Source organism: Dicentrarchus labrax, unplaced genomic scaffold (assembly GCF_905237075.1).
Source record: "Dicentrarchus labrax unplaced genomic scaffold, dlabrax2021, whole genome shotgun sequence".
Taxonomy (NCBI): domain Eukaryota; kingdom Metazoa; phylum Chordata; class Actinopteri; family Moronidae; genus Dicentrarchus; species Dicentrarchus labrax.
The window spans coordinates 2,667,601-2,682,051 of NW_026136709.1; the positions used below are offsets into that span (position 1 = coordinate 2,667,601).

General features: G+C 40.9%; 1 protein-coding gene across 1 annotated transcript in view; it reads right to left on the reverse strand.

The window, feature by feature from the left end:
• Window positions 1-10,768: 10,768 nt before the first annotated feature.
• stk17a (serine/threonine kinase 17a) overlaps window positions 10,769-14,451 on the reverse strand; it is a 33,105-nt gene continuing 29,422 nt past the window's right edge. Inside the window, exon 7 of the mRNA XM_051410254.1 lies at window positions 10,769-13,898. Coding sequence (XP_051266214.1) covers window positions 13,493-13,898 — 406 coding nt within the window. The 3' untranslated portion in view covers window positions 10,769-13,492. The remainder of the gene's footprint in view (window positions 13,899-14,451) is intronic.

The window sequence follows — 14,451 nt, forward strand, 5'->3', positions numbered from 1 at the left end:
AAAGAGTTCGGTCTAGACCTGCTCTATTTGAAAAGTGTCCTGAGATAACTTCTGTTATGAATTGGCGCTATACAAATAGAATTGAATTGAAATTGAAATTGTTTTGAAGAACTAGTGGACACTTCCTGCTCACAAGTGGGGAATTTTTCTCTGGAGAACCACCAGCTCTCTTCTGCATTGAACCTATGAGCATAAGTGTGTTTCTTTGTCTTTGCTGAATTTAGCCTCTGTAGTTCCCATTCTGTGCCCTTATGCCTGTTTGTCTCTGGGGCGGAACAAGTGCGTAACACTTTATGGCAGTAGTCACACCATAACAACTATTTCACTGATTTTGGTGAAACTGGGAAAATGGCTGTTCCACCTCAACTCTGAGTTAGAAAACCAGATGTGCAAAAATGCTAACTAATTTCTGTGTTTCAGGTCTCATTCCTGCAGTACTCTATAATGTCAAAAGGTTGCTTGTAGTGACAAACCCTAAATATCACTAACTCTGCTGTTGTTTAGCTCATTAGTTTTTATGGCACATTAACTGCCAGGCAGTTCAGCAAACAAAGCTCTTATAAAACCTGCTCTACCCAACATATACTTCCACCCCTTGATTGGTGGACACCAAAGCAGGGTTGCATAAATATTGACTTTACATTTATCAGGTTGCTAGAAATGGGTCTGCAGAATGTGTAAGTAGGCACATTATCTTTAACCATAAAAGCCATTATAAATCATTTAAGGTGATTGAGACCATAAACTCATTAGGAAACTGTTTACTGAGCTAATACATCAAGTGAAAACTAGGGTCATTTCTCCATTAGACTCAATACCATCAGACTTCTTTCTTGTAGCCCATGGAACTGCCCCTGCTGGCCATTAGAAAGAATGCAGTTTTAAGACACCATATTGGCTTCTCATCACATACTTTAAAAGGATAACACTGACATGAGCTTATCTTTATTATCTTTATTAATTCCATTGAGTAGTTGGCAGTAGATACAGAAAACACTGGGAATGAGAAAGCGCTTAACCATTAGGCTAGCAGGTTGTTCACTTTTTCTTCTTTTTAAACCCATAAATCCCAGAAAATGACCAAAACCAACAATAAAATGATCTGACTAAAAATAGTGACATATATGAAGCTCTCTGTATTGTTTTCTTCTTTACATTTCACTGTAGCTATCCAACTAGAGTGTGTACTTCTGAAGGGCTTCACACACGTGTCAATTGTTGCACTCAAGTGGAGTGTTTCAGATTCAGCACCATGGACAGCACCTGAGCAGAGGCAGGCAGCTGAGACAGAGGAGACAGAGGAGACAGCTGGACAGGTGCTGGCAGGGGGACACAGCAGACTCTGCAGCGCAGAGCTTTTTGATTGGTTGGTCCAACAGAGCAGGAAACATGCAGACTGAATGTTCTACCCAGCGCCCCAGGAACACCGCTGGGTGTGAATTTGGCCCGGTGGCCACAGTCGGGATTGCAGGTCACCTGACACACTGTCCCACACCGTCATTACATAAGACACAGACACTCCAAAATGACTTTCTGTATGAACATTTGATTCATACACATCCAATAAAATATGATAAGTTACTAACAACATTCTCCATTACCCAAGTGTCCCAGTAAGCCATGACAGTGAGCCAGCCTAGCACAACACCAGGAGCCTGATTCTGAAGCAGCTAAATGGAATACAGCCATCATTCATTTGATCATTTACACCTGAGCTTTTCCTACTGTCACATGAAAAATGTCTGCTGTAAAAGTATTAAGACATAAAGACATTAAATAGTGCATAAGCTAAAGTAACGGAATAATATATATATGAAATCAAATAAATACTGTGGTAGACAGGTGTGCAGTAATTATACAATGAATAAACTGTATGTAGACTGGTTGTGCTTTTCTTGCCCTCTCTATCAAAGCATGGTGGCATAATATTATAAGCATAACTGACTTTAACTCAAAGAACAGAAATACTTTCTTATTCCCACTCTGACACAGTTTAAGTCACAGTCAGACCTCTGTGAGGCATGCACAAGCATCCCCAATTCCCAAAAGTGTGAGCTCCCCCAAAAGCCATGGTATTGTTGGCAAACTGCGGTAATCAATGCACAACCAGCAGTGTTTACTTTAATCACACAGTGTATATTATCATGATCACTGATAATCAGAAAGTAAGCATATTCAAGGACCTAATAGGGTTAGACCATCCTGGCCTGAGCAGTCCTTGTTAAAGGACCAGTGTGTAGAATTTAGTGCCATCTAGTGGTGAAGTTACAAATTGCAACTAACTGAATACTGCTTCCGTGTGTATTTTGACGAGAACAGGCTGTGAAGTGTGTCGGAGAAACTAAGGTGGCCTCGAAACCAGTCCCTATCTAGAGCCAGTGTTTGGTTGTCCGTTCTGGGCTACTGTAGAAACATGGTTGTTCAACATGGCCATAGAAGAGGACCCGCTACCTCTGTAGATAAAAACAGCTCATTCTAAGGTAACAAAAACACAATAATTCTTATTTTCAGGTGATTATACACTAATGAAAACAAATCTTTAATAAGGGAGTTGGGAGAAGAGTGTCTTTATAATAAGGTGCATGGCACTGCTGTACTATGGAACAGGTTTGTATAGGCGAGGTACAGGTTGGCAGGAGAGTCACTTATAAAATGTAGTTTCCTTGGGAACTATCACCTTCACACAGGTAAAAGTGTAATGAATATGATCAGGAATATCCCAACCTATCAGGAGGAGTGTAACACTAAACTGATGAATTGACTGATTGCATTCTGAATCTAAACCCTTCATATTCTGGATTTGTATTGTGCTTTCTGCAGAATAAAGAATGAATTACTTTGTACCAAATGAAGTAGAGTTTTATTCTTCCGTCTCAGTGTTTGGTTCCTAACAACCTGATAGGAGTTATTTATTTAAAGTTGTTTAAGGCAGAACGAGCAGCAGAAAATCAAGCTAGGTGACAGGCTTTGGAGGAAAAATGCATCAAAGTATTGTGTGGTCGATAAATAAATCCTCTGAGCAACCAACATCAGACTAGAACTGTAATAGATCCGCGTGGCAGGAGCTGTTTTGAATAAAAAGCTTGAGCATTGATGTTGGATGGCTGGGGGGCATTTTGAACCAGACAGGTGGGCTGTGCCTATCAAGGTGAAGCTGCAGTTCTCGGAACATTTCCATATGAAGTTAGATGTTAGTGAGAGTGAGTTACACAGCACACTGCTGAACTGCTTCCTACTGACCGGTGGCTGTTACACCAGTGCCACGCTACCTGTGTTTGTGAACTCACTATTGATTTCAGTCCACTGGCACCAGGCGCCTGCAATTAACGGCCCATTATGTGGGAAATTAGCCTCTATACTTTGATGTTGTTCCATTCTGTGGAGGAAAAACTTACAGAGACCCTCTGCAGTGTGTGTGTGTGTGTGTGTGTGTGTGTGTGTGTGTGTGTGTGTGTGTGTGTGTGTGTGTGTGTGTGTGTGTGTGTCTGACAGGAGAGAGAGCAGGAGAGCATAAAGCTAGATGTTAACTGTCAGGGAGAAGAAATTAGTATAGACAGCTGCTCTTTGTAGCACGCCCTGGGGGAGAGACCGTGGTGAGTGAGTGAATGAATAAATGAGTATATGTTGAATAATCTAAAAAATCCTAAATAAATCACAGTGTCAGGTAAAAGACAGCTGGTGACATTTTGTTTGGCTCATAATAGCTTTTTATGATCATAAAAAGCTCCAATCACTTTCAAACACCACTGATGTGTCCATACTGGCTACTTATGATCAGACTTGTTCATTTGCAGCAACAGGTCTAAAACCCATTATTTCTAATGGCTTGCGCAACAGCTTTCTGCAGCACTGCTTGGTGAACTCACACTGTGACAAATAATTGTGGGCCAGTAAGAACAAAGCAGTCAGCCAGACATGGAAGACAAAATGGAGGTAAAGCTAATATTGTCAATTGTATAACAAGTATATGAGACCTGAGGAGGAAGCTCTAACCTCAACACATTTCAAACCAGGCAGGCATATTACTAGCAGGGCTAGCACACGCTTCTAAGCACAGGGCAGATGCATATCTGTTGCTGGCAACAACAAAATAACGTAATCTTGCTAGAAGTATTGAAAACGCCTATTTTATTGTTTTACTTTTGGTTGAAATGCTCCAAACGGTTCAAAACTACGTGCCTGAACCAGAATGGAGCCCCACAACCTCCAAGCAGACTGAAAGTAGTATAAACAGAACTGCAGTATCTGCAGCTGTCAGTCAGATCCATTTGGGAGTATACTCAGACCTTATGAGGGCAGTTAGTCTACAGGATCATCAGGAGGGCACCCGTTCACTGACTGGTGCTGTTGAGTTGGACCCAACAGTGTGTTCCAACATTCCAGAACCAATCTTTCTTTCAATCTTTATGTGCACCACAACAACACAGCCCTCTGTAGCAGGTCAGATTCACTTCTGTCAGCTAACAGCTAATACTGGAAAAGCTAACAATATATCATGCTCAGCCCTCAGACCACCAAGTTGTTGTTCCTCAACAACATCACCTCAGTAATTAGCAAAGTATACACCTCTGTCTATTACTATCACCGGCTAACACCATCACCTAACAATGCTAGCCAACAACAACATTAAACACACAAAAACATTAACGTTAAAATGTCCAGTGTGTAACATTGAGGAGGATCTATTGGCAGAAATGGAATATAATATTCATAGGTATGTTTTCATTAGTGTATAATCACCTGAAAATAAGAATCACTGTGTTTTCATTACCTTAGAATGATCTGTAGAGGGAGTGTGTCCTCTTCTGGCGGAGTCCACCATGTTGGATCACCATGTTTCTACAATAGACCTGAACAGACAAACTAGCTGTGGATAGGTGTGAGTTTCACAGGCAAAATAGCTTCACCTACACGCTTGGAAGGCAAGCAGTTTTGGCTGGTTTAGTTTAGCCCACTAAATTCTATGCACTGGTCCTTTAATTTGGGCATTGTTAAATCTATGGTTTTGGTCTATTACTATGAAGAACAATGGGGCAGAGGGCTGATTAGATGTGGCTCTGGTGCTCTGCTGCAGCCACTTGTTATTTGGCACAGAGGTTGTATTGCATGAGAACCAGCAGTAGTGCTAATAGGGAAAATGTTCTAGGGAGAAAACACTCACACACACACACACACACACACAGAGAGAGAGAGAGAGAGAGAGAGATACACCCACTGATTCTTTACCGCTTCAATCTTTCATCTGCTGCGTTTCCAGCAGTGCCCCCAGACAAATGAACTCTGATGTAGTAATTACTGGGTATCAGAGGATGTAAACACTCCAGTCCCTGTAGCAGAGATTTGCAGCACAATTCAGGAACATTAGTCAGCTTTTTCACTACACGATTCAGTGGGTTACATTACCACTGCAGATGATTAACATCAATGTATAGGCCTAAGAAGGACAAGAAAAGGAATAACACTTATAATCACAACATACACAGGTAACAAAAGGTACACATGAAAACACTACCTACAGATAAAAGCAGCATTAAGAGAGCATACTTTTCATGTAAAGAAAAACAGGCATCTCCATAATCTCCATTTGTGTAGGAAACTGATTTATGATGCTGTATGAGAGGAGGCAGCAGCAGCAGCAGCAGGCTGATGGATGAATGTGACCTTGAAGATGATTTTGTCACTTAGGATGATTTGAGCTCTTTGTAACAACCTTCACATTACTGTTTGATTTATATCGGTCGGTCTCAGGGAACGCAGTTCTTTGTTGCCAGATGAATGTGAAACAGGAACATAAATAACTGCTGATAACAGCAACTGTCTTTTTACTAACTTTGGAGGCTGCATGTGTATCATATTTAGTGTTTTTTAAGTTTCAAGTTTTGCTTTATTTATATGTAATTTCTGTAAATGTATATATTATAAAATAATACTATTGAACTCCAGTCAGACTTAAATACCTTGTATGATTTAAAGCAATGAGTGCTGGAAATGTAAGCGTTCTACGGTACTTCAAGTGGGGCTGTCCACTTATCTCCCCATTTTGGACCTAAGTGGTTAGGGCAGCCCTTGATAAGCATGCCACATTTCTGCCGACTCGGAGACAAATGTGTTCTTGAGTGTGTGTGTGTGTGTGTGTGTGTGTGTGTGTGTGTTTGCTCCCGAGAACATTTTCCCTATTAGCACTACTGCTGGTTCTCATGCAATAACAAGTGGCTGCAGCAGAGCACCAGAGCCACATCTAATCAGCCCTCTGCCCCATTGTTCTTCAGAGAAGTACACCAAAACCAATTTATGGAAGATTTAAAATGCCACAATTAAAAGGACCAGTGTGTAGGATTTATGCTGCATTCACATGGAATCAGGCAAGACTTAAAAAGGCACAGTTTGGGTTAGTTCTCAGGCTTCCTTGATGCAGCCGGGATTGTACTAGGGAACTAGAAAAATACAAGCACACCTTGTTAGAAAGACTCGATCAAACTCATGACTGTTATAGCCGCATATGAGTTCATGCTAGCTAGGGTCTGTGTTGAAATTCACCGAAATGAGGGGTAGCTGGTTAATGGTGGGGATCATTACATAGCAATATGTAATAGAAAGCTAAGGTTCCCAATCTGGGGGTCGCCAAAGCTTCATGGGCCTTCTTGATTTTAAGGGGTGTAAGCAAAAACTTAAAAAATATACACAGTAGGCTCACTTCTGTGAATAAATGTAAATGTAAAGTATATGATCTAACAGAACAATGGCCAAGTGTCAGGGACAAGAAAACAGTCTTTGTCAAAAAAAGAAGACTGTTAAGTCTGTATGATTGTTAAAAATGATAAAACATAATACAGACAGTATTATATAAAAAGTTCCCTGAAACAGGAAATAATCTGTTCAAAATGAATCCAAATCACTGGTTTTACACACACTTCCTGCAGTTCAAGGTTTGGGTTCATTGTAGTTTTATATAATATGAAATATCTTTAAAACATGTCACTGAGTCAGGGGAAGTCAGTTTACTAAATGAAAGAAAAGGGCTCCTTGAAGGAAACAGTTTGGGAACCACTGCCTTATTGTATGTCCTGTGGGATATTGTGGGGAAGGGGAGATGCTGTGACCTATATAGATAGGTGCTGTGGTGTCTGCTCTCAGTTTTCGTTTCTTGTGTTTGTGTACGTTGTTACTTGTAGACCACCAAGTGAAAAGTATGTTTTGTACTGTAATGTTGCAGGAAGTTTGAGGAAAAAAAACAAACAAACAATAAAGTCCTGATTTATATAATTTTAACAATTAAACAATAAAAAGGACTGATCGTTCAAAAATAACTGGTTTCAGAAAACCTATAAAAGACACTTTTCTATGTTACACACAGGCTGTAGATTAAGGAGGTGTGAATGCTGCCCTCTGGGGGCAGACTCTCACCTAGCACCCATGAGCTTATTCCACAGGCTATATAAAGTTACCAGCAGGTTCTACATTCCTAATGCAGATTCTAACAAATCTAATCATGGCCTAAAATGTATGCCATAAACGTATATAATGGGGGAAAACAGTTAAGTCAGTAATAGATGTCTGGTCCAGCCCTGGTCCACATGTGAGTAAAAGCTAACACTGCTGTGGTTCTGTCCTCTCCCCAGCCTTTCATCTCGTGTTGTTGGATTATTTGCAGCCTTCAGGCTCATCTGTAGTTGGACTGTGTTTTCACTTTGTTCTGTTGTCAGACTGATTGAATCTCAGTTTGGTGTTATTGTTTCCACTCTCATGTTCCCTGTGTGAGGCTGCCTGTTGGTCTCTGCGGATGTTGTGCTGTAGTGTCTGTAATTCAGTGTGCTGGTCCAATCTGGCCTCCCTAACAACATAAAACTGCACCATGGCTAGCTCTGTGTGTACTGTAAAAAATGGAAGTGTAAACCGTGAAAGCCTGCTGCTGAGAGCCTGTTCATAGGAAGTGTGTTGCTGAATATCGTTTTTTGTACAAATAAACTGAACAATTGACACAACTGTCTGCGTCAGTGTCCAACACTACTCTAGCTAACTACCTAATGATTGCAGTTAAGATGGCTGTTAGGCTAGCATTTTGCTTATATTAGCTAGCTAACTTAAAATGTGACTATATATTGCTTTTATCTTTTAACCATCTTCAATATGTTGTTGTGTTTTCAACATAGATTAGCCTAGCAGATAGCATTGTTTGAGTAAAAAGAGGCGGGACTAAGGAAGGGTTAATTGGTAAGATGCTATAATCACATAGATTATAGATCCTATGTATATAAAGTAGTGTGGATAGTGTGTCTTGAATATCTGTGTATGTGTTATTTAAGCATAGTGAAGTGTATTTTGTGTGTTAATGTGTGTGTCCAAGACAGAGCTCCACGACACAGGAGGGTAATTGGTTTAATTAGTGACTTTATGCTTGACACCATATAATGATGCTGAATGAGTGACACTATATGCATTTATACAAGCATTTATACACACTGACTGCCAGCGTCAGTCTGGGAGATTCAGGATGACAGTGAGTGCTTAAGTGCACCGGTGTCTTCGCGCCTGCTTGGCAACGTCACCCCTCCTGCATATTGTGTATCCAGTCTCTCACAGAAGGTACACACACAAACAGTACCACCATGAGCAAGCACTTGGTGACGGGGCAAGGAAAACCTTGCTCTAGGTGGGTGGACCAGTTGGGGTGAGAGAGAGAGAGAGAGAGAGAGAGAGAGAGAGAGAGAGAGAGGGTAATGACAGAAGGACAAAGACAAAGGTGCACAGCAACAACAGTAGCAACAACTACACTAATAGTAGTGACTGATGGTTGTTATAAGGAGTTGGGTCTAGACCTGCTCTATTTGAAAAGTGTCCTGAGATAACTTCTGTTATGAATTGGCACTATACAAATAAAACTGAATTGAATTGAATTGAATTGATGATGATCACAAGGTTGAATCCCAAGACCAGTTGGCTGACCAGTGTTGGTGGGGAAACAACAACATAAGTAGAGAAATACTATTATTGCATTACATCACCTGTATGATCTTACCTTACCTATGATAACTGATTGATTTTGATTTGTAAAATTCATTTGCACATCAGTGGAAAGTGCATCCAAACTCTCATAACCCTCCACATGCCTCTAATATAAATACTGGTGCTTCCATCTAGTGGCCACTGTAGGTAACGCTGCAGCTTTGCAATATATTATGTGGACTGTGTGTAGAAACATCTGATGTTTACAGAATGACAAACAATAAAACAACCATTACAAAACTGAATAATAAGGATGTCTTTGATAGCTCTAAAGTCTACTATTGACAGCAGAACAGCAGTAAAGGAGTTTTTAGTCACATCTCATGGTCTTCATCAGCAGGTGGTTGTTTGTGGCTGGATACGGTGAAATGTCTGGGGTGTCAGATGTGAATCTCCTTCCTGATCTTTCTGCAGTCGCCCACTGACTGCTCCATAGACCATAGACCTCCATAGCGCCTGATTGTCCGTGACCTCTGACCTCCTCCTAGTGGATGCTGGGAATGTCCAGTAGGTGGCGCAATAATTTTGGCCCAACGTGGATGTTGTGTTCTCTGTTAGGTTGATTTGATCGATCTTGCAAGCTGGTTTAAAATGTATGTGTGGCTGTTGTCATAGCAACAAGTACTTCAGTTTAAACCTGCACAAGCTGAATCATGGCCAGAACTGATACTGTATGTGAACGCTATACATGGCCTCATTTTCACATACAAAGACATTGTTTTATTGTATGCTATTACTGTGTACAGTAGTGTCTTTTACATATACTGCACAGCTATATAACACTGTATACTTTTTATTATTCTGTAAATCATTCTTAACATTTATTTAGTACACACACAGGCATAGGTTTAATAGCCAACTGTGAAAAAAGGCAAACTACCATCTGAACTTACTGTATCCTCTCATACAGTACTGCAAACATGTGACAATCCCAGCTCTGAAATTAAAATACCATGCTAACTTTAACAGTTCAACCTGCAACGAGCCAACAGCAGGGAGCAAAACAAACAGCTCATTTCTTCTGCAAAATGCAAACCCTCTTACAAATAATCACATCATCCCACAAACTGTGTGCACTGCAGCAGAGTATGAGCGAATGACAGCACCTACCACACAAATAACAAAATGTAATACACACACACACACACACCACACACACACACACACACACACCCCACACACACACACACACCCCCCCCCCCCCCCCCCCCCACACACCCCACACACACCACACACACACACACCACACACACACACACACACACACACACAGATTGATAGTAATAAAGATAATCACCTTTTGATTTTAAACTGATTTTAGAATCTGAACTTTTTACACTTTTATTGTTAGTAAAAACAGCGAGGCAGGCAGACAGGCAGACAGACAGACAGACAGCAGACAGGCTGCGAGCTTTTAAAACTCCCGCTCTTTCTGTTCAGCGGTCAAACACTGTGCTGATTCGTGCTTTGATTCCTTTTGTTTCAAAATAAGAGCACAGTTATTCAAGGTAACTATAACAACCAGGTTAGCTGGATGAGAATGAACTGAATCAGCTGAGCCTGATAGCAACATGTTAGCCACGTTTGAAAAAATACAACAAGCTTGTAATAATAGTAATAATAGTGTCAGCATAATTCTAATAATGACCCTGTTTATCTGCAGGGGGTTTATTATTTTGTTGATTGGTCTCAATCAATAGTTCAGTGATTATTTTGTTGATAATGTGGGTACCAAAACACACAAACACAAATGATTACTCCAAACTCAATTTTGAAATGTTTATTTACAGTACGGGACATTAATGTACAAATCTGTTCCCATAGTGACAGAGCTTATTGTTTCATAAACATAAATTTACAGTACAGACCCACAGGAAGTGTGGAGTGCTCGCCATCTACAGGTACAGCTTAAAATCATCTGTTTTTATTGCTTCAGAGAGAAGTGAGCCACAGGGAGGTCAGTCAGGAATATGTGAAATGGCTCTTTAAACAGTACTGTTGAATATACCTCTTAAAAACAACACACATTTGCATTATGTACACACAATTAAAAAACTTCCTCAGAAATATCTGCAATATTAAACAGAAATAAAAAATAAAAAATAACAGCAAGAGCTAAAAATCAAACAATTCTCCAAGCATGGCACCAAATACAAAATAAGACAAAACACAAACAGGGTTGAGCGAGCAGGAGCTGGTTCTGTTCAGAGGACAGCAGCATGGACGAGGAAATAGACTGAGACCAACAAACATTTGGCTTCTGAATACAGAAATGATGAAAAAAGGAAGAAAAGTGAGTAACTTCTCACTGTTTAGCAATAAGAACAGTCTCAACCGTTGGCTGTATAGTATGATGGACGACATGACAACTCCACAAAAGCGACGCCAACATATCTGGATCGCCCCCTGGTGGCTGGTTGCACTATAGGTCATAAACCCTGCCCCTTAAATGTTGCACAAAAAATAAAATATGAGACATTGCCCAAGATGGTTTCTGTCATTTTAGGTAGCTCTTATCACACTGATGTTTGTTTAAGCATTGGGAGGAAGTGGAGACATGTCATCCATCTTTATATACAGTCTGTGGACTCAACTGCAACCCCTTCACTCATCAGTACACATGCACATATATGATGACTGGAAGTGTGTGTGTGCTATATACACACTCTTTACATACAGTAGACAGACTGCCATGTAACAAAGTGGATCTCTCTCCATCATCTGGTATCTGTGACAGGAGTTAGTTTGTCACCTTCCCTCAACCCGACCTGTCTGTTTCTACGATGTCTTTGTTTCCCAGAATGCCTTTTGCCCCGTGATCAAAACATGACGGTTCAGTGTCTGATACTATAGCCACTTAATTCTTCATTCTGATTGGCTAACAGGGGTCCACTGATTTATAGTAACTGGGCAGAATGACACCAGCATTAAAGATCCTGAGACTGATTTTCTCAGCTTTCACTATGAGTGACGGGGTCTTATATGAACATCTTCTGTTAAAAGTTACGACAGTTTTCACTTCACATTAGACATTTCTGTCTAACTGGAGAGCTGGATATAGCCAATTTGCTGCCAATTTGTCCCAGTGGCCACTACTGCAACAGAAGAAAAAGCCATAGATTGCCATAGATGTGTGGTGTGGACTCTACGGAAGCCTATTGCTGCCCCACCAGAAAAAGAAAATTGGATCATCAATTTTATAGTGTAAAAAGTTTATTGTTATAACAAGACGTTTAGACATTATAACAAGATACTTTCATGTTCAAATTAATTTCATGTCAAGCTTATCACGTTATTAACAAACACGTTCCTTATTATAACAATATACTATGTCATGTTTCATGTTATAACATGATCTGTTTTTATTTTTCTGGCATGGCAGAAATACACTGCAGGAGACTTCAAGAGACGTTATTCTAGGGAATAATAATAGTATTAATAATGTGTCAAAAAAGTAAGACGCAATTTAGATATATAGCACAAATATTTATTTGAAGAATTTCTTTCTTTTTTTTTGGGACAGGTCCAGTTACTAGCTGTTCTGGAGCTTTCAGTCTTAGTACATAATCTTCCACAGCAGCTGTTTGCTCAGTTGACATGGAATTGTAGTTCTTTTTGTCCAGTGTGTAACATTTAGGAGGGTAAATTGTCAGAAATTAAAGATAATATTCATAGGGATGTCTTCATTAGTGTATGATCACTTCAATATAAGATTTGTTAGGTTTTCATTACTGTAGAATGAGATGTTTTTATCTACAGACGCAGCAGGTCGCCTTCTATGGAGTCTGCCATGTTGAACCACCTTGTTTCTACAGTAGCCCAGGAGGGACAAACCAAACACTGGCTGTAGACAGGCCCTTTTGCGAGTTCCACAGCCACCATCGTTTTTCCTACACGCTTCACAGCCTGTTCTCATTCCCAGGTCGTTGAATATAAGCTTGAGCTGTGTTCAGTTACTTGCAATCTGACACTTGACCGCTAGATGTCACTAAATCCCACACACTGGTTCCTTCAAGCCTGCTATGGTGCATTTTTGAGCACCCTTTCAATTGGCCTATTCTACAGATGTTTCCCTGTTTGACTGTTGAAAGTGGGGCTAAAATGGCGTCTCTAGAAAGGAGACCTCACTCTTTAACACCAAACTCTACTGGAGCTTGTGGAAATATCTCAGTGTGTCACTCCATGTATGTTTGTCCAGTTGTTCAGGGAGAAAATAAAAATACAGCAGGAAACCAAATGAAACACAAGAGACGTGAACCAACTGTAACTGCTTTAGAAGGTAGGTTGGGTGTCTGTCAATCGTGGTGATGCATTATGGGAGAAATATGTACTTGAAAAATGCACTTAAAATACAACTGTTTAAATAATATCTGTGAAGCGGCATCTGATCATACACATACAGTATATATGGAGCGGAGCTTGTATAATCAGAAGGTCTATGTTTGTTACCGTGACAACACTAACTTTTCCTGTCGTGTGGCGGGTGGGGTCAGTAGATGAACTCTCCGGGGACCTCCTGCAGGGCGCTGAAAGGCTCCTCAAACTTGAAGCGTTTGGAGATGGCCTTCTGCTCGGTGGCCAGCGCCTCCTTCTCTGAGGTGGAGGCGGAGGATTGGCGACATTGGCCCAGGGTGTAGGCAGCCATGACTATCAGCTCCTCTGTCACCGGGTCTTCCCCCTCCTCCTCTTCATCTTCCTCCTCACCCATGGTCGTACTGCAGGGAGGTTCAGGGCTGCTGGTGGAGCTGCTGGTGGAGCTGCTGGTGGAGCTGCTGGCAGAGCTGGACGCCTCCTGATCCTCCACTGGGAGGATCTCCTCCACTGTCTGGGTTTTCTGAGGCGCCGAGGACTGGAGCCAGGGGTGTTTGAGACACTGCTCGGCTGTGGCCCGAACCCTAAACAGACACACACAGGGACACAGCAGGACATCTCACATTGTGCTTCTGGTCTATGCTGAATACACGGTATCACAGGACACTGTAGTCCACACTGACGCATGCATGACAACCTTAGCATCTGTGAAATGTGTCTGGACGCCCACTAGGGGTCACTAATGCTTCACAGAAGAGTGTGAGAGTGTAATGGGGCAAAATGGACAATTATGTCTCAGTATTTTTTCTTGACAGTACAGGACAGCACTTCATATAATTTGGTCTATAACTGACACATTCAACCCCACTTTTATTCCTTTTTTAATGATGATGAATCATTGAATGAGGTTTGTGATGAAGTGTCTCAGCTTCATTACAGCTAGGAGGTCTGTTTATGAGACACTCTTCATGAGTGAATTGACTTACTACAGTTTTCCTCTCACTGTATCATTAATTTGGCCACAGCCCACAAGTAACAGTTCAAATCAAGTAGAGTTTATGGTAACACTTTATATTAAGGTACACATATTCACTATTAACTAACTGTACTAGGTGCAGAACTGGAGCAGAGCCAATC